The 20,750-nt window shown below is 47.1% G+C and overlaps 1 protein-coding gene across 8 annotated transcripts in view; it reads right to left on the bottom strand.

Annotated features, from left to right (window-relative positions):
• Nucleotides 1–1,265: 1,265 nt before the first annotated feature.
• The window catches only part of PDE9A (phosphodiesterase 9A), a 41,499-nt gene continuing 22,014 nt past the window's right edge, over nt 1,266–20,750 (bottom strand). For all 8 annotated transcript variants that reach the window (XM_068684954.1, XM_068684964.1, XM_068684996.1 and 5 more), the window contains 12 exons: nt 19,036–19,120; nt 15,925–16,006; nt 13,653–13,727; nt 10,904–10,990; nt 8,240–8,344; nt 7,545–7,627; nt 6,520–6,676; nt 5,223–5,336; nt 4,582–4,686; nt 3,949–4,077; nt 3,666–3,761; nt 1,266–2,119 (listed from right to left, as the gene is read on the bottom strand). In XM_068684954.1, coding sequence (XP_068541055.1) covers nt 2,069–2,119; nt 3,666–3,761; nt 3,949–4,077; nt 4,582–4,686; nt 5,223–5,336; nt 6,520–6,676; nt 7,545–7,627; nt 8,240–8,344; nt 10,904–10,990; nt 13,653–13,727; nt 15,925–16,006; nt 19,036–19,120 — 1,169 coding nt within the window. In that variant the 3' untranslated portion in view covers nt 1,266–2,068. The remainder of the gene's footprint in view (nt 2,120–3,665; nt 3,762–3,948; nt 4,078–4,581; nt 4,687–5,222; nt 5,337–6,519; nt 6,677–7,544; nt 7,628–8,239; nt 8,345–10,903; nt 10,991–13,652; nt 13,728–15,924; nt 16,007–19,035; nt 19,121–20,750) is intronic.

Here is a 20,750-nt window from a genome sequence, read left to right as displayed (position 1 = left end):
GCTGTGGTCTTTTTTACGACTGTCTATAAATAGCAGCCTGGACGTTCCCCGCTCTTTCAGTGAGCCACAGAGAGCATCGCAGCACCACGGCATGCACCAGTGCAGCCCCGAGGAGGGCTCTCCATGCAGCTCCGGTAAGGTCAGCGGGATTGCACCAGCATCCTCTGGTCATCTCTGCAGTGCACGCTTTGCAGTTTGCTCTGAAAAACCGCTGGAGCCAAAGCAGGCAGCAAGAACCATCCATTACAAAGCTCTCGTGTGCTTCAATTAGGGAGAGCTGAGGAGCCTGCACTCTGCAATTAGCTACCAGGGTCCCTGATGAGGCGTGTGGGAGTTAAGCACACGCATAAATACTTGCTGGATCAGGGCTTATGGTTAGAGAAAAGTCTTCCTGCTGAAACAAAACTTCCTATCAGGCTCTAACCCTTAAACAATTTTAGTGGGAGGAGGGTGCAGTCGAGTTCCTACAGCAGGTTTTCTCATCTAGTGTAACTAGCTCGGTGCAGGACTTGGCATGTCCTAAGCAATTGTTTATAGCTCCTGCACAGCACATCTGCTTCGGGAGCTGATTTGTGACGGAAATCTGCTTGAATGGAGATGGTAAATTTGATTTATTTGTGAAAAAGAAGTGAAGAATTCCGCAGCAAAACAATCTGGGTCACAATGTACTTTGGATTATAAGATTTAGTGCGGAAGAAAAGGTCCAAACCACACAATTCAAGTCCAACTTTCAAGGACCGAAAGTTTTGAGGTTAATCAAAACTAGGGCTTAGTTCATTTGTTCGTGAAGACGCCTGCAGAGCTGGGAGCTGACCCCACGCTTGGATTTCACATCTACCTCGGGGTCCCCCAAGACTGTGCAAATCCAGGGGGCAGACCCTTCTCCAGCTTGCAGCAGAAAGCCCAAAGCATGCACACAAACAGCTGCTTAAAGGAGCAGGCAGCCTGGGCAGGAAGAGGCACCAGCAGAGCAAGCAGGCTGTGGCTCTGTCAAGGAGCTCGGGAAATGTGCAAGCAGGACTCAGGGATAGCTGCATTGAGATAATATTGCAGTCTGTGAGGCTCCCAGCCTTTGCAAGGCATCACTGCAAGGGATGCTCCTTCCGTGCTGCTCTCATGGTATGGTTATATCACCAGAATTGTTTCTGAAACCTCTCATCTTAAGGAGACCAGACCCTCCCCTCTCGTTAACAGCCCCTCACCTTGCATTCACTTGGGTTCACTCTGTGGACACATAGGCAAAAGAAAACAAGTACGACACCCACTTCTGTAGAAGAATATATTATTTAGCAGATCAGTTTAAAAGTAAAAAAAAAAAAAAATCTGTACATCTTTGAAGGTTCTTCTTGGTGGTGGTGTTGCTTTTTGCTTCCATGAGGATAAAAATCTGCTTGCACAGTGGTGTCAGCGTGGTGCTCCCCCCCTTTGCTTGTGCTGAAGGACCCCCTGACGCCAGCTGTACAGGGCCTCAAAGAGAACCCGCAAACCCATGAAGTTTTTTTTTTTTTTTCTGACTTCTTCTAGTATAGAAAAACAAAATTGCTGGGCTTCTCAATGTACTGTGAACACTATAAAATTCAGAGAATAATACAGAGAAATGTGTCATTAGGGCCTACTTGGCAAACAAAAATATCTGCCAGGGCCCCTGTCAGAATACAAGCATCTGTTAAGCTATGCTGCAATTAGCATACCGCTGTACACGTATATGTGGTATCTTGACTAAAACAACTTTTTCTTTTGTTTTTGGACGCCAGTGGATCGTTTTTTTTTTTTTTTTTTTTTCCAGAAACGGCTCCTTTCTCAGCTCCACTTTGCCCTTAAAGACAGCAGGCCTAATTCCAAGTGGTGGCCAAAAACGCTGCAGGCGGGAGCTGTGCTGCAACCTGCGCGGCGTCCGCAGGGGTGGCAGCGCCCGGGCGGGCGGGCAGGGCATCCCTCCCGGCCACCTCTCCTCCTGAGTGGTCCCCGCTGGGTTTTGACGTAGCCGTCAGGTCTGGTTGGCAAATACAGTATTTCTTGGAAAGAAAATAACCTTAGGGGTTATGCTTTGCTCAAAGTCCTTCTCGTCTCATTTCTCGGTACTGCCGGTGGTCAGGCTGTCGTTTTTCTTCTGCTGCAACTGGGAGGAAGAGCAAAGCAGCGTTAGCGCCGTGGATTTGCACAGCTGCTGTGAATCCAGCACTCATCTCCCCACAGCTTGCTATGGCACAGGCAACATTTCATCCAAACAGCTCTGGGGCGAGGCCTGGAGGAAACAGAACTCGGCGTTCCTACCATCTGCCCCGTTATGCTCTAGGACTATTCGCTAACCCCTCTTGTTTCAGGTTATTTCTGAATTCAGGCAGCTCGTATTTTCCTAAGACCTCTTGTGTCAACACACCGTAATTAAAGCTCCATCGGTTTGTATGAACTTTCTGTTTTGACAGCTTCTGTAAAGCAGAAGTAAAATTTCAGCTCAGGTTGAAAAATGAAGAGATCTTGGAAAGTCTTGCACTCATCTTTGAGTTCTTCTTCCCTCCTTTGAGAAATGCTCCACTCTAAACTGAAGACTTTATTCTCATTTATAACTCAGCGCCCTCAAGATGTGTGGTCTTTGATTAACCAGCCTTAGGCTTTGTGCTGCTGAGAGGCTTTTCCTCCAAACCACTTGGGAGGAGGTGGGAGCTACAGCAGAAAGCCACCACCATCCTCCTCATCCAGCCTGGGACATCCATGTGAATGAACCTTCATTTCCCCCATAACAAAGGGTATCAGCACAACCAGTGCTCCAGGGCACTCCCCAATTCATTTAATGACACAGTGACAGATAGTGTCGTGTCTACATGATAAATTTGTTCATGTCTGAGAAAACCCAGGAGTGCAATGCCTTTCAGGCAGGTTTTGCTGCCTGTCTCAGCACAGCAATGAAGTGCTGGAAGAGGCATGCAAGGAAGGAAGGCATACATGCCTCCTGGGGCAGGCTGGGGCACCCACTCCTGGGTTTTGGCCTTGGGCTCTGCCCTGCTGATGGAGCCTGGAGGCCACACAGCTGTGGCTGGAGGGAGCAAAGACTGTTCCATGTATATCCGACCTTCCCTAAGCCTTACACGTCAAAACAAGAGGCTCTTTGTAAACAGAGGTCCCCACTCAGCCTGAGCTGTGGACGGTTTCATTTGCTTTGTGTTCAACCCTACTAGATGCTGTGTATCTGAGAGCAACCCCTCATAAAATTCAAGCCCATCCCTGTTGACAGACATGTGAGCGGAGGTTCCTTCCCAGAGAAGATGTCCTGGTGGTGCAGTCCCTTGAACTGCCCGAGCCCAGGACATTTTCTGCTACCCAGTCCAGACCAGCTCCTTCCCAGGGGAAGGCAGTTCCCTCCTGGAAGAGCAGTTTGCTGTTGCTCTCCCCTCAGGCTGTTTTCCCTGGGCTTGGCCTCCAGGTGCCCCTCCTGCAGGCATCTCCATCCCCTCAGTCGTGCTGGGGTGGGTGCAGGATGCTCGTGTGCGTGCAGGCTGCTTGGTGGCACGTGCCTGCCTCCAGCTCAGTGTGATTAATGTGTTTCTCATGATTATGACTATGCTAGAAGCGTTCCTACTGTTTTGGAATTAAAGGGCTATTAAATTACAGTGTTTCACTTATGAAATCACAATGTTTGCTTGATCAAGGAGATATTTATGGCTCACCTCTCTCATAGCATCATCTATCTGTTTTAATTCCTCATAGCGGTCCCTGGATTCCCAAAGGGGCTGGAGCATCACCTCCTCCACTTCTGGAAATAGCTGGATGAAAAACAAGAGAGAAAGCTGACGTCTCCTCTCGCATTCATTAACCCATACATGCTAGAAGTGGACACAAGGCAGGGTGTGGAGCAAACATCCTCATTTCCCTGGCTAATTCAACACCCATCAAAGCCCATGACGAAGCTCTGCATGCTCCTGGTTCTGCCCCTGGCCTTGGCTGACCTACCTTTGTTACCGTCTCGAACATGGGGATGAGAACGAACTTCAGGAAGCCGATCTGCGCCGTCGGCTTGGTCACTTTATCGCGGTCCATGAAAGGCGCCACGGGAAGCCCCTCTGATTTTTCTCGGTCACTCTGGAACAAATCCAGAGTTAAGGGATGTTAATCTTGGCTGCAAGCCCATAGGGAGAGCAATATACCAAGCAGACAGCTAGCTAAAGGGCGGTAGCCTTCAGGTGCAGATCTCAGTGGTGCCATAACTTACTGTTTCTATGCAAGTTCATGGGCAGGGGAGTCAGAGACTACACATGCAAAAAAGATATCCCACTGCAGACTTTCACCTACTGGCCTGTGGGCACTTTTTTTTGGGTGGCCAAAACAATAAGGCACAGAGAAATTGTATTTTTGAGGAAAAAGCTGCAGATGCAGTGAGCTAGAAGAGTGTTGTCTTTCCTCCATGAATTGCAGTCAGTTGCATTCATTTGCTTTCTGAACAGCTTGTCTCGCTGACCTGCTTCTCCGGCTTTCCATAAAAGAAGCCTTTCTGTCCCAGAGCTAGCCCAGGCTGTCAGGCAGCTGAGCACCCAGAGCTGAGGTGGGATCCGGCCACAGCAGCCCGTTGTGCTCCCTCATTCTTACCTGCATAAAATATTCCTCTAGCAAGCAATCCACCCAGGGCTCTGCAACTTCCATCGGGCGGACTTCGTTGGAGATATCGCAGCATTTTATCAGTATCATCTTCAGCTGAAAAAGGATAATCCCTTAATACTCCAGTCTTCATGCCAGCCCCTTTTCCCCTAGCCAGAACCCGTGTCCTTACAATGCAGTGGGAGGGCATGTTCTCAGACAGAAAGGACAGCTTTAGAAATAAATCAGGGGTCTCGAATGGATTCTGTTCCACTCTCCCAGTTACCCTGTGTAAACCACTTATCCGCACTCTGCCTTGTTTGCCCTGCCTGCAACACTGGGATGCGATCCAGCAAGATGTGTGCTTCCCTGCTGTGTGAAGAGGTTCGGTCCCAAAAGGCCATGAAGCTCATTGTGAAGCAGGGCTTAGATGCTGTGGGGAAAGGCTTCCCTGGGTGTTAAAGACTCCAGGACTTTTAAAGCCAGAATAGTCTATTTAATAGAGACTACTCCCAAATTTAAAATCATTTTGGTGGGGCAGGGGATTCTTTTTTAACAACGAACCTTGGATCTTGATTTTTAAATAAATGAACATTAATCTACAAGATTTCACACTGTGCACAGAAAAATGATAATCCACAAAATCTCCTTACACAGGTCATGTGTTCTTCATTCGAGTAATCAAAATTTTCCATTTTTTCCTTGAAAGAGTCCAGTATTTCTGCATGTCTCGCCATGTCTGTAGCCAGGATCAACGTAATTATCCCCTAGCAAAGAAAACATGTTCACATATAAACTTGAAATTCTTTACAAAGCCTATTATTGCAGAGTAAAATAGGGTCTTTCACACATGAAAAACCTCATGTATTACTACATTGTTAACACAATGTAGACTTGGAACCACCAAACAAACTGGAAAAGGGTAACAAAAAATCCATGGCATATGAAGATCTCGGTTGGACAGATCTGTGGCACTGGTGTGACATTCCAAAGGTGCCAAGGTTTTTCCTTTCTGATTGACTAAGTGTGGAAATACAAACTTTACAACAGGATGCTAAAAGCTGCTCTCTATTTGCCAAGATCCACTTTTGTTCCCTTGCAAAGCGGTGCACACTTTGGTTCTGACTCTTAATGGAGACAACAAAGAAGACAGAAAGACCAGCAGACCAGCACTACTACCAGCAGTAGTGCTCATCCTTCTTGGATGAAGGGCTTTGAAATAACCAAGCACAACCAATATGTTAGGAGCTCCATATCCTTGTGCAAGGCATGGCTTATGATGGGAAAATACGTGGTTAATTTAAAGCTGTGCTTTCTCATGCAGAGCAGTCCCTTTTGGGCCCATGCCTGCTTCCCCTGCACCAGCAGAATCAGTGACTCCAAAAGGACCAGCGTGTGAGCCCTCACATTGGTCTGCAATTTCCGTTGATGTGAAGGAAGCTGTAATGTAGAAACTAAGAAGAAATTTTGGTCCCTAGTGCTCTAATGGGAATTCTAGCATATTTTCCTTTCTCAAGGATAACCGTGACAATTCTCAGTCCGCCAGAGCCTCTTCAATTGTAGAAGTGCTCTGCTGTTGCAAATCTTTTCCCATTTTGAAGCCCTGCCTTAAAATTAATGCAACGTTCTCTTAAAGCATAAACTTCTACCACGAGATCATGATCCTTTCCCAGACAGAGCTAATCGGCTCCTTCAATAACATAAATAACTACACAAAAAATGTCATGGGCTTTAACAGTCAGGATGTGCTCATTATTTCTCAGCAAGACATTCCAGGAAGTGCTCCTGTGGACATTTTCCAAGAATCCCTCTTGGATCCTCCCAGTGTGAGGGGCTTTTTCAGTCTTACCTTCTGGGGAATGATTCACTTTGCAGCATCCAGCAGGGAGGATGTGCATGCTGCATCTGTGGGAACAGTCTGTATAGCACAGATGGGACCAGCATTCATACCTGTCTTATCTGCTTGAATTGGTCCTGGTCGACATTGGAGAAAATGTTATATTCTGGCTGGGAAATGATCTGGAAAGCCACAGCACAGTGATGGTTCTCCAGTGGGGAGATGTCATTGTAGCGTACTGCCAGCTCCGTTCGTGCATTTATCTGATAGCTAATGTACAGAAAGAAAAACAATGAGAGCTCCTGCAGACTCACACACTAGCTGCTCTAAATCATGCTGCTTCCTTTTATTTACATTCTTCTGAATACTTATTCAATTAGCTGCAGTTTGGCTTTTGATTGTTAATACTAAATCAGATTTTTAGAGAAGACAGATAGGACTTAAACATCATCTCAGACACTCTTCCTCCGTCTTTGTATTTATTTATTTATTATTTCACCAAGTCTCTGTAGCTTAAAGTCACATAAAATAAACACAGAAGGAGCTGTCTGGGCTTCATCCAATCCCCACTGATGCTGATGGACAGATTCTCACAGATCTCAGTCAGAACTGAGCTCTGCCCTTATTTAATGAGTGGCCACAAATAAATTAGATCATCTTCCTCTGTTCTTCACACAGGCATACATGCACACAAAAGTGACCATGTGTCAACAAATCTAATTTCCTGACACGGTATTAAATAGGAGAACATACTTTTCATAATTTATAATTACGAAGTAATGTGCAAGTTAAATAACCCTTGGCATTTTAGTGCAATTATTCCATCTTGGATGGTGGAGCTATATGCGTCTATGCCTTCATTCTCTCAGCTGTGAAACATTTACTTTGTTTTCTCAGGAGCGGGGGGACTAGCTGAGGCAAAGATCTGCAAAAGCCTTTCCCTTACAGAGCCAAGGCCAGCTGGCAGCCCCCATCCAGACCTGAGTTTTCTGCCTTAGCCCATGCATGAGTGAATGGCAGGGCCTTGGGGGAAGGTCGTTGCCAGCTCAAGCTGTGAGAAGGAAAACCTGCTCCGCCAAAAATGCCAGCTGGCTTTGCCTTCCCAACAGGCTCTAAGGCAAGCACAAGGCAGACTTACGTGTTGTTATAGCCCGGATGGTCCAAGTCGTGGCATACTGCCGCAGTCATGAGAATCAAGATGTCGATTTGGGAAAATTTCTCCTGTAAAATACAAAATGTTAATGTAGTATTGCAATTTCTACTTCCCCTGTTCCCAGAAATTAAAAGAAGTTAAAAAAACCACCTACATTTACATTTCGGAGAGAAGCAAATCTGAGCAAAATGAGGTATTTTTCTATACATCCATTTACTTCAGTCAAGAGAGAGAATTCTGCCTTCCCTTCCAGCAAAAATGACTCAGATTTGACTTTGTTGCATTAAATAGCAGCAGCTCAAAGGAGCCAATTTGCTTGAAACTTGCTTCTACTTCAGAGCTCATATAAAAGCACGGAGATAGCAGCACAGCCCCTTAACAGGTCATTTGGGCATCCTGATTAGTTAAGGTAGGGCTGGAAGGTAGCTGCCATTATATTCTGCATTAACTAAAGCTATGGAAAGAGTGGGAAAAAAAAATAAAACTCAGTATCTCTACAGCTTCTGAATAGGATGAACTTCAACAAGTTCATTCAAACAAGTTTTTCTCCATACTCCCAGCAAGAAATGACAGGAGCTGAGATGTATAACTATGGATTAAAAAAAAAAAAAAAAGAAAGAAAGAAAAAAAAAGGCTATTTCTGACTGGATCAAATCTGGTTTCTACAGAAAGACACATACCTGGAGACTGCAGAGCGAGATCATGCTGTACATCATCTGGGTCACGCAGAAGCAGTGCCGGAAATTGTGAAAGGGGTTGTTTCTGTAGTTGTCATGAATGCACAGCTGCAAAGAGAGGGAGTGGAGTGGTCAAAGATGGGAGAGCTCTTTATAAAAATGTGTGTGTATGCTTAGTGCCATCCCTGGAGGCACTCTGTGCCCCCACAGGAGTCCTGTGGAGCTCAGCATCAGTCTCTGCTAGGACAGGGTGACAGCACAGGGACCTGACGCTGACTTCTGGGGGGAGGATGAGAGGTCACTGCCTTTCAAGAGTCTTCCAGCAGGTAAAGCCTGCATCAGCTTCTCCCTCTGACCAGCTGGCCCCAGGCAAACATCCCAGCACAGCTGGAGGTGCATCTCTGGCTGACGACAGGGCTCTGTGCTCTCATCCTGAACTGGTGGGTAAACAGCAGCGCTGGGGCGTGGAAAGAGCTCAAAGTACATCGCCAGTGCCCCCTCTTGCAATCTTCTAATCACCTTTATAAAGGGTGATTTTACTGCAAGAATCCTCAAGCCCCACCAGGATCCAGCCCTTCAACCAGGAAACCAAATTCTAGGAGGTTTTAGATGAAGTCAAGAGAGCTGTGGGCTTTCAATGCTTCTGAAATATTTGGGGGGCTTCACTGCAAAAGCCGCTCAGCTTCTTCTTCAGCAGGGCCTTCAGAAATGTCACATCATTTTACAACAAACAACAACTAACGCCCCGCTATAGCTGACAGCCGGGCTGGTGGGTGGCATCTCACCGCCACCGCACCGGCACCGTGGTCGTGCCCAGGCACCGTGCAGCACCGCGGGGCTCTAACGCCTGCATCCAGCAGCGCAGCCCCGAGCATCCCAGGGGAGCCCTGACTCAGAGAACCGGAGGGCTGGAGTGACTGGGCTGCGTTAGTCATCCTCCCCTCCGCTTTCTGGAACGTTTCTGCAGCCAGTGGATGTGGGAGCAGGAAGGCAGGCGTCACCCACTTTCAGTTCAAACCGGTGCCCACGCTGTGCCTGGGGAGGTAGCACAGGTGGAAGCAAAGTCCTCCAGGATTTTTTTTTTTAAAGCATCTTTCTGTGAAGCTGGTGTTTGAGAATGGAAAATACATAAAAAAAAAAACAAAAACACCTCCCCTCATTGTTCGCAAATGCCAGTGGTGACAAACTATGTGGAGATGCAAGCGAACGGGAAGCTGCCTGCCCTAGTGCTCGTGGGTGGCATGTTGGTGTGTGCTGACGTGCCACCTTGTTGCCTGTGTTTTCAGGCTGTGAGACAGGAGGAGGAGGATTTCTGTTTCATTTGCTCTGTGCTAGCCCTGATTGTATTGGGTTTCATCCTACCCCTTCCGTTCAGCTGCTTTCTAAGGTCAGCAGCACCAAGCTTTTCATCTGCCTTCTTTGGGGAGAGATTTCCCAGTTCCTGATCCTTTTTTTTCTCTCCCCTTTAATACAGTCATAGGATTTTTCTAAAATGGCTTAACCGATCCTACACATAAACTCCAGCTAAGTTTTATGCCTTATCTAGGGACATCATAGTAACTGTAGTCCCCTTTATCCCTTCTTCCAGTCTCTAATCACCCTAAAGCCTTCAGCCTGCAGCAGCACCCCAAGCTGTGACAACCTCTGCCCTGTGCATGCTGGTGCCCAGGTGCCTCTGCTCTTGTTGAGATGATGCTTTGTGTTTTCTAGCCACCTTCTCTGAAAGTGTGGAATTTGTTCAGTCCTTCCTGGGGGTCTACATCAAGCATGTAAAACAGTCAAACTGTCCCCTCTATTCTGTGCACAGTCTTCAGGAGGAGACTGGCAAGACATAATTCTTCTCTACAGAAATTGTACAAGACATCCACATACTGAACATGATGTTTTTAAGTCTTGTTTTGATCAATTTTCCAGGTGGATGAGCAAGTTCAGCTAACTGTAATTCTTCAGAGCATCCCTAAAGCCTTCTTAAACAATCAGCAGAACATTTACTGCTCCACATCCTCTAGGAATACGATAGGTTTTTCTGAGAAAGCTTTTTTTTTTTTTTTTTCTCCTGAGAAAGTCAATGCTTTTGGCAAATTTTGTCTTGCAGTCTTTCTTGGACCTGACAACATTGACTTTGTAATGCTCCAGCATCTCTTCTATAGACATCTTAGTTTTGCTATGATCTTGTCTTTCATGGTTTGCATCTCTGCCAAATTCTCAACATTAAAGACCAAAGGAAAAAAAAGAAAAAAGAAAAAAAAAAAAAAAAGTTATTTAGCTTCTCAGAATTTCCTTTTCCTTCCGGCCTTGCTCTTTTACTCCCTGTGATTAAGCACACTGAACAATTATTGCAAAGACTATTTTTTTTGATCATATCTGAAGCTACTCATCTTGTCTCCACTTATGTTTGTTTCCAAGAGCGCTCACTGGAAATGAGCTGCTCTTAATAATAGAAAGCTCAGCAAACAAATGCAAGGCAGTTAAAAAATTGTCATTGAGAATTGTCATCTGTGACCACAGGAATGCAAACATCTGCTGAAGGACTTAAACTTTAAGAATTTGTATAGATTGCCTGATTTCAGTGGTATTACTTGCGTAAGCCAAATTAATTCCTTGCGTGTTTCACTTATTGATTTTAAATTTGAAAAATGGTAAATATCAGTAATTTGAAATACTTACCAACCACCTCTTTAATGTGATAGGATTGATGTTGAAGTCTTTCACCAGCCCGAGATCATGGTACATATGTTCCAAACAACTCAGCATCTGTAGGCAGGAATAGACAGGTTATTGGCTCGGTAAATATCGTCTGAGTTTACAGTATGTTGCAAAGTGAATTTCCTCCTTGCAAGCATTGAATAATTGCAGGGCCTTCTTGCTAAGATGAAAGAAAGATGTTCAAAGATTGCATGATTAAAGACAGTGCAAGAGGGGAGGCAGAGAGGTTCTGAGAGCTTTTTGAAGTAGGCAGATCGCTGTGGACTTCACAGGTTTTGTGCTGGGCTTTGAATCACACCAGCTCTCTTTAGTAATTGTGATTTGTACATATCACAGCAATTTCTTCTCGTGAAAAAGTATAGCCATTTTTCTAATTCAGGGGGGATGTGGGCTTGTGCTACTTCTCAATGAAATCAAGGGATGGAAACGGCTGAGGTCCTAGCTGCACAGAAACTGACAGCAGAAAGCTATCCCTCAAGAAATGCGTGCTCTGGTTCGAACTCTGCAACACTGCCGCGGGTTTGGGAACATCCATCCACTCCCTTGAACTCTAGCTGTGACTCCCAGCAGCTGAAAGGCGAGGGCGGGCTGCTCCTCCGAGACAGCATCTGCTCTGCAGCGGGAAGGGGATGCAGGCAGTTCCTCCCTGCCGCTCCCCGTTCGTCTTCTGGGTTCGAAAACATGTTGTAGACGAGAGGTATTGATAATCGGATGTGTCTGGGCACATAGCAGCTGCCACCCGCCAGACAAGAGCAGATTTCCGGGAGTTCAGGAGCTTGCGTATCTGCATTCCCATTTCTGAGGGCAAAATCTGCAGGGGGTAAAGTGCAGCTGTGATACGAGGCGCTGCAGTCCTCGCTGGAGACCAATCCAGGGGTTTTGATACGATGAGTGCAATGTCACCAATGTGGCCTGGGAGATATTTTCAGTCGGTTAGGTTTGTGTTATGTAGGCTCTCGCAAACACTCCCAGCAAAATGACTTCATCTGATGAATTTTTGTATGTATCCAGGGAATATACATCGTTCATGCAGAAACAAGGGGGCTGATTTTGAGTCATTCAAACAGGAAGAAAAAGTCTTTCCTACAGGACCCGAGGGGCAATGCCAGAAGCTGCTCAGTGCTCCCAGCGTCTTGCTGTAGACCACCGTGTCCTGCCCCTAGCCCACCTAAAGCAGAGAAACTCAGGTTTGTAATCTGCCTGCTCCACGTGGGGCATGCAGACAAATGCTCGTTGCTAAACAAGCACTGGCAGAATCGAGATACTCTCTGTAAACACAAGCCAGAGCTGAAAGGGTGAGACAAACCCATCTGGTGCTCTGCTCACCCGAGCTTGCACAGTATCTTATTGCTGAGCAGCACGCCTCCTTGCAGGGCATGCCTAATCTCCACACCCTCTTGTTAGCCTCCTTCACGCCACCATATAGTGTTTCCCAGCACTCGGAACGAGTTGCTGTGCTAAAACACTACGCCTCAGCGCACAAGAATCCGTGGATAATGGTTTTTGTCTCTGTTTTGTCCCTATTCTTCCTTAACAGGCAGAGCAACGAGCCAGCAGTGCTGCGGCCCACCTGGCAGGTCGTAATTCTCTCGTGTGTTAGACCTGACAAGAGCTGAAAAGTTGGGGGCGAGCCATTTTCCCTGGGCAGCCGTATGGCTGTGATACAGGGAAAAAGGGCTGGGGGAGGGAGCTGGAACTGCTGAGCACCAGCCCCAGCTTGGCACAGACCATGGGATGTTCTGCCAGCCTCTGCCAGTGGGAGACTGACCCGAAGCCACCGGAGAGCCCTTCTGCTCTTCTAGCAGCCAGATGCAATATCCGACAGGAAGCATGCTGTTCCTGTGGGAGGGTGTGGGGTGTTTTTCCATGTCATATTGCTCTAGAGGTGCTGAGCCAGAATGACTCTTGCACTTGTCTTACTGAGACAGTAATTAAGGTAATTGCTGCTGGAGGTGCTGCTAGAACAACCCACTCCTTCCCTTGACGAAAGCCCAGCATTAAACCCCTGGTTTAGCCCTGCTCTCCCTTACATTTTTCCTAGGTGACATTTGCTCTTATTTACTGAGCCTTGCTTTAGATTATATTATAAGCGGACCATTACGGAGGCATCCTTCACCTTCAAGTTTCTGCAGAGGTCTACATGTGGGCTTCCTAGGAGCTTCTGCAGTACAGGTGACGAACAAAGAATAACACTAATAGCACTAAAAAATTGCAGCAGCAATAGGAAAAAAAAAGAAAAAGCAGTAAGAAAATACTGACAGGTCATGCATGCCGGTTGGCAACCTCTTCACAATGCACTGCAGAAAAACCCTTTCCTAAAAGTGTGTGAATCAACACATGCACCTCTGCCTGCCTTCATACAGCAGCACTCAGCTTCACTGATTATTGCTGATGCCTAGCTTTGCTAGGGATTGATTTTTTTTCAGATGAAATGGCACAGGAGAACTCCTGTGGCAGCAATGATAGCGCACTGGTCATTGTGGGACATTAGGAAAAGATTAAAGGGGAAAAAAAAGAGGGGTCAGAATATCATAATTAACATTATCTCTCTGGTGTCTGGCTGGGAAAAGTACCATGATATGAAGATGAAAAAAATACATTGGGTAAGGCGTAGAGAAGGGAAAAAAATGCTCTGGACTATCTGAAAGGGCTCTTCTGGCCTTTCTGGCTCTCAGAAAAAGTGAAAACCCAGCTAGAATGGTATTGGTACCTCGTTGGGCTCCCACAGCCAGACGTCAAACGTTGGTTTCCGGAGTGCTTCGATGGTCTCCTGGGACAGCATGTACTGCAGATAAAAAAACAGCCAGCATTAGCAAGGGTCCCCTGCCACCAGTTCCCATCCACACGGGGTTTAGCCGGATTTCCCAAGCAAAAAGCAACACGTCTCTCCCTCTGCCTGCCTAGCAGCAGGCTGCTGATTGGCGGGGGTCCTCGCAGAGTAGGTTTGGGAGGAGATGGAAGAGGATGGAGGTGTTATGAGTGGGCTTGCAGGTAAATCCAGCAAGGGGATGTAAAGGGCATGGGTGTGGATCCGTCTCTGACTGCACCGACTCCTCTGCCGGCTGAGCATCGCGACACGCGGTGCAGCCAGTCCTGGCGGGATGCTGCGGAGCGTCTGTGCTTGTAGCACTAAATTAGCTGCCGGGTGTGATGTATCATCTTTCGGGTGATTTATGCTCCCACTCTGTGTATTTTTTCAAGAACGCCTACATTTTCAAAGCGGTTGTCAGCCTGCGCGATTTGAGTGATTTTTTATTGTTACGCTCAGAGGCACAAAACAGAACTGAGCTCATCGGCCAGTTACAATTTGTTTACAGAAATGAAAAAAAAGGAGCACGGAGGGTTAAAAAAACAGGCAAGATCTGCGCTCTCCTGAATCACATTTTCAAGACTCTGTTGATCAGAGTCATTCTGGGACACAAAAGCCTTGTAGCTTTAATTGGCACATTTACTATGGCTGTCTCTGATTAGTTTGGGCTTACTGTGCTGAGCAGGTGAATGAAATTACCCGAGTCTCAAATTGTTGATACTCAAGGAAGGGTAACACCGAAGACAAATTTTTCTTCTTGAGAAGGCAATGATGCTTTTGAATATATAATGTACATTTAATAATGATGTTCTGCAAGAAGTCTGTGAATTGCCAGTGCTGGTTTGTTATTTGTTCACATCTTCATTCAGTGGATTCATCACTTCCTAGCCTCTCTTAACATTGGACAAATCCAGCACCTGACAACTGATAACAAATTTTACAAATCTATCAAACAGAAGCCAAACTTCTTCTGAAACCAAAACGCCTATGAGCTTTGGTCTCTGAGGAATACAGGCTACTGGTTTGCCTCGTAGTCACTCAGTACAACCCTGGTTGTTAATTCAGGGTTGTAATATCACAGTGGTAGATCTAAAGTTGATTTGACTTTAAATCTAATTTATTATCAAAGGAAGTTACTAAGGGGGAAAAAAAAAATCAATTTTAGAACTGGTGCTTTACGGAAATGTGTGTTAATGTCAGGAACACAGTCCCGTTGGGCAAAAGTTAATGAAAAGAAATGTAAGGCAGCTTCAGAGACCTAGACGTCGCTTTTGCTAGGCAGAACAGAATAAGCAGCAGCCTTCTACTAGCACGGTAGGACTTAAAATGGGCTGCTCTCTAAAGCTCTGAGGACAAATTTGCAAGGACGCACGTCCATATCATACACCTGCATCACGGGTGACCACGTGCACTCGAGAGTGACCGAGCCAGCTTTGATGTGTGCAAGCAAATGTCTGCTGTTAGCGTGATTTGCATGCGTGTGAGCTGGTGTTTTGTGAAGGCCTGGGCTGGGCGCGGGGCAGAGCACACCTGGTAGCTTTGAAAAACTGTGGCCAGAGCAAAGAGCAAAGATCCAGTGTGCTTCATGGTCCCAGCCCCATTCATCACCGCAGGTTTCTACTTGTATGTACCCAGCAGACATTTTTCTTCAAGCACTACTGTGTTGTTTTCTTTTTTTTTTTTTTTTTTGTCTAGCCAATACACTGACTTCTTTTCTCAGGGACAATGAATCATCCTGGAGAGAATCCAATGTCGCATTTTCTCTCTGTTTCCCTAGGTGAAGCATCCCCATAAATTACTTTTTAAATTAAAAAATAATCCATTAGGAGAAACCAGGCAGCAGAACTATTTTCAATTACAGTAGAGCTTTATAGGCCTTTCTGGTTGTTTACTACGAGCATGCAGAATAAACAAATATAACTAGACAAAAGAGCGCTTAAATGTTGACAAACGCAAAATGTTCATTAACATTTCAAACGCTAATGAGCTTTCAAGTATTAAAGACTACTGAGGAACCAACTTGAAGCTCACCGCAGGCAACGACATTACGGAAGCTTTTCCATTAGCTTCCAGGGATTTTGGATCAGGCCCTGGGTTTAGAAGAGCTGGGGGGTTGTAAGCCAGCACTTGTCAGGGCAGCAAGCATGTGGTCAGATCAAGCACTGCACCGTACCTTTGGGTAGGATGGTACATCCCGCCGGGGAGTCAGCCTCTTGTTTTCATCCAAAAAGCTGTACTTGCAGGGACAGGTAGTCCTGGAATGAAATATTGAGGGAATGAAAAACCACGGTGCCTTGAGAAGTGCCAGAAGTGCTCTGGTGTCTCGGTAGGCATCGCTTGGAGAACCACGCAGCCTCCCAACCTCTTTCTAACGTGGTGCTGCTCAAAAGGTTTAAAAGTGTGATCCTCTTTAGGATTTTCTCCCCTCGTGCAACGCTCCTCTGCCCCTTCTCCGTGTCTCTGAATTCAGCCTAGGAGCATCTTTCTTCAGACAGGTATCCATAAATACTTAAACCAAGTAACTTTTCTTTCAGCGAGCATCTTGTGTCTGCACATGCCATGCTGGAGACATTTGCAGACTCCAAGGCTGCATCAGGGCGGGTGAGCATCTGTTCTGGGGCATGACCATCTCGCCCGCTGTCCTTCAGCTGGGACAACAGCACGGAGGCACCAAGGCTTAGCAGATCCAGTCTGCTTGGCTCCCCGGTCCTGGAGGATGGGAGCCACTGCCAGCAATTACAAGTAATTAACACTTTCCTGATTACTGCCACCAGCTGCCAGCTATCTACTCTTCCTCTGCATGCAGAAGAGCCAAGCTGATGCTGTCCCATCCGAGCAGAGGGCTGTGATGCTGGGAGATGCTCCAGCCTTTGCAGGACATCTAGGTTTCTGCACCACACCATGAGGGCAAGGAACTCATAGTCAGTCGTAGAAGTGTCCCCACAGCCACAGGGGCACAATAAAACCAATTGCTCCATGGTGTCACCCCCAGCAATCAGATAATGCTTCAGCTCAGCACGCGGTTCCCTGGTGCCTGATCACACGGGCTCTGATAACTGTCCTGTGATGATGACCTTGCAGTTTGCACCTATCCCTGCAGTCCTAACGTTTGGATCATCCCTTCTCACTTTTCAGCCCCTCTGCCAAGTGAACCAAAGCGAACCAAAGTAGTCCATTAACATGTTTTGGCACTTTTTTTCAGGATTCACAGATTTGATATCGTTTCTCTTCTCTCTCCTCTCTCCTTTCTTCTCTATTGGGAATTGGCCCTGGCCTCTTGACTTTTTTTAATGTTGACCTCTGCTATCATGTCGCATGGTTTTGTCTCAATCCTCCGCAAAGTTATGTCATCTTTTAGCTCACAGTGCTCAGCCAGCTTCAGCCAGCAGCCTCCTCCTGCCCTGCACAAGGGGATTCTCAGCTGGTGAAAAGCTGTCTCCATCACCTCTAAAGCCTCTTCCTCAAAACGCCACTGTGAGGAGAGTTAATGGGATAAAAACAGTGAGATTGGGGCATTCCTTGCCCTAACTGGAGCTGACTGCCTGGGTTAGCTGGGGGCCAGCCGACTGCCCCTATTTCCCAGCTGCATTAAAACTTTGAAGCCTTCCTCCTGCCAAGCTGGGGAGCACACCAGAGCTGGGATGCATCAGACCTTTACAAATGTGAAACTGTATCTGCAAAGGGTCGGGTTTTTAAATGGCACTATAATGTTATTAGCATCTGCTAGCGTGAGCACAGAAAGCAGACTGGCAAAAAAAAATAAAAAATAAAAAATAAAAAAAGAATGCAATTTGAGTGGGGGTGAGTGGAGTTGCTTTGCTCATCCTCAGCAGCTCCCAGTGGGGACCTCCTGGTGGCCAGGCCACCGAGAGCCCTCTTGGCCACCACAGAGGGACAAGTGACACCAGGTACAGCCAGCCTGGCCCGGGGCTGACACAGCACTCCCTGCTCCTGCTGCTCTGTTCGCAGGTTGCTGTTTGTGCCACAGAATGCAGATTGTAAAAGGACAGCCTGCCACGGGAATGAGTCACGGCTGCTGCTGGGGCAGCCTGGTGCTTCCTGAAGCACCTGGCGGCCTCCCCGCGAAAGAGAACCTGCTATAGCCGCCTGTTTTTGGCTTTACCCATCTGCTCGTGCATCGCTGCACCCCTAAATGCAACTCTCCCAGCTCCCCACAGCAGCAGAGGAAAAAAAAAAAAAGGATGTTACTTGCATATGTGCGTTTGCATTTGCTGCCCATCTGAGCTCTGCCTTTTCTAAGGAAATTTCCTCACACACCTGAAGGAGACACGAAGCAACCTGCAATCTCTCATACTGGTGTGGATCTGGAGTAGGTCTCCCGAGGTTAATAACATCACTCCATGTTTATGCCAGTACGACAGGTGAAATGGGCCTTAGACCGAAGCGGACTGCGTTAATTCCCTATCTCCTGGAATATCCGGACAGTAAAATTTATAAAAGCGAGCCATTATAAAGCCTAATTCTTCTAGCAAAACCCCCATTGCCCTCAGGAGGAACCAGTTTTGATTAAAGGCCGCCGAATTTGACCCCAGATGAAGACGAAGCGTGCGGCTGCCAGCACAGCACGGTTACACTTGCTGAGAACCCCTCAGCCCCGCTCAGGGCGAGGTGCCTCCCGCTCAGTCGCCTTCCCCATCGATCATCCTGCAGTGACGATGTGCTTGTCCCGACGGGGCCCTTCGGTGACACGGGGGCAGGCTCACCAGCTGAGACCGAGTACCCTACGAAACGTATTTTTTCCCTGCTGTTGTTTTAATTACAGCCAAACCCAGCTTGACAATTGTGGCGAGCCCTCAAATTATAAAGTAAATTCCCAAATTCTTGTCAAAACTGGAATGGATGCTTTATAAATAGCACGAGATCATAATTAGGAGAGCAGTTCCACAGATATTTGCTATTTTCCAGAACGTGGTTTGAACCTTACTGGAGCTAATTGGAGCAGATCCTAAGCAAGCAGCACATTTTGCAAAAGGTCTTTTCCCATTCCCTCTCTCCCCGCACATCTGGATGAAGCATTGCCATTCAGCCTGGTGAGGCACAGGAAAAATCACCCTCCACAGCAAGACCTGCTTCTCTATTCAGGTGGCCCCAGCTACTTTAGCTGATGAATGGCACCGGCTCCTCAAATGTTAAATTAATTTGTTGTTTCTTTCCTTGCTCCGTTGCTTCTAAGCCCAGCGGGCGACTCGATCCCGCAGAAGTGTTGCAGGAGGGTTTGAAAGCGGCCGCGTATTTCTCTGGGCAGGTCTGGCGCAGAACTTACCTGCTGCTTCTCGCTGCCATTTCCTCCCTCATCTTTTTAATGTCGCTCTTGCATTTCTCAATCTCCACCACTTTCAGGCCTTCCACTGTCAACAAAGGAAAACACCAGGGGTGTTACCATGGCGAAACCCAAAGGCTCTGCTTTCACAACTGTGCAAAATCTCCAAGGGCTTTAACAGGGGGGGCTGTCCAGAGAGCGAGCGAGCCCCTACAGCCTGCCCCGGCTCTCGCACACGCGGGTGCTGCCAAAGGGATATGTCTTGAAAACCCATAGGCATTCTTGGCTGCCAGTTTCAGGTACTAGCTCGAGTATTTTAATTCACAGACCGGCTACAACGCCTCGGCTTTTCCACGATTGTTAGCAGCCGCTGGCTTGTTCTAATGCCTTGACTTCTCTGCTGTACAGCACGAATCAAAGGATATCCTGAGCAAAAAAAAAAATAAAAAAAAATCCCTCCCGCGATGGGGTGATAAGCGCAGCTAGACAAACATGCCGCAGTAGGATCTGAATTCCCATTAAGATAAAAGGTTTTAATCTGAAAGTTCCCGCGGAGCACTGAGAGGCATCGCTGGGCATGGAGAAGCCAAAGCGAGACTGCAGGAGCGAGAGAGGAGCATTGAAAAATTTTGACCGCCACCATTGATCTCCTCTTTATAGGCATCGAAGATCCGTCACATGCTTTTGCCAATCAATTGTGCAATCAAAGGTAATTTCTGCATGCGGCACAGAAAATCCTATATCCCCCCTCTCTGTGTAATTAGGAGCGCCACGAGGCAGAAAGTTTGATTGCCCGTTCGTGCTGCAACGCATTTCGGTGCACGTAGCTGGGACACCCCGCAAAGGGCGAGTGCAGGAATATTCTCCCTTCCCCTCTCGGGAACTGCCAGCACGCTCAAGGACGTAGCGTGGCACCGTTTATGAGGAACGTGTCGTTCACGTGTAGCCATTTCACAGCTCGTTTTGTTTGCTGAACTCACTGCTTGCACGGCCAAGCTGTGGTTCAAGGAGCTGGAGGGAAGGCGCAACGGGCCGATCAGCATTCGGTCACCTTCTTAGAAGAGGAGCATGGAAACTGTGCTGATCTGGAGGGGAACACGAACGTGATGAAAATCTGTCTTGGAAGGGCACAGCTCTGCAGTTAAGCAGAGACCTCATTTCTTTGTGCAGGTAACAACAAAAATTGCTTTTGAATGAGGAAACAAGAAAGGGGGGAAAAAAAAAAAAAGATTTTGAACCAAGCCAAAAATGTCATCTACCAGGAGACGGGAGGAAAAACAGTTTGATTTATGCTTGATCACAGGGATACCCTCCACTTAAAAACCCCATTTCCAGGTGAACATATATTCTTGTCTAGTACCGTTGAAAGCAATTTCTTTGAGTGATCACAAAGTGACAATAGAAGCACGATGCCATCCTGCTTAGTCAGTATCTGCACTCTGGGCATCACGTTGTGCTTTTCTTTGGATACCCAGTTCCTGCGCTGCTATATATTCAAGGGTATCCACCTGGGGGAAGCTTGGGGGCTGCCGAAGTGGTGGCTGGTGCCCGTGCAAAGCAGCAGGAGCAGAGCAGGGTCACCAGACCCACGGGGTGGTAGGGCAGGCAACCGTGGAGGGAAGAGGAGATACGGAGCAAAATAGCAGCCCTGAGCGTTTTTTCCTGTTGCGTCTCTACAGCTTGCTTCCAAATCCTCTCCAGGGGGGCAGGGAATTTAC

This window comes from Anas acuta, chromosome 1 (assembly GCF_963932015.1).
Source record: "Anas acuta chromosome 1, bAnaAcu1.1, whole genome shotgun sequence".
NCBI classification, from domain to species: domain Eukaryota; kingdom Metazoa; phylum Chordata; class Aves; order Anseriformes; family Anatidae; genus Anas; species Anas acuta.
The sequence above is the reverse complement of the archived record's forward strand: the minus strand, read 5'-3'. Positions and strand labels throughout refer to the sequence as shown.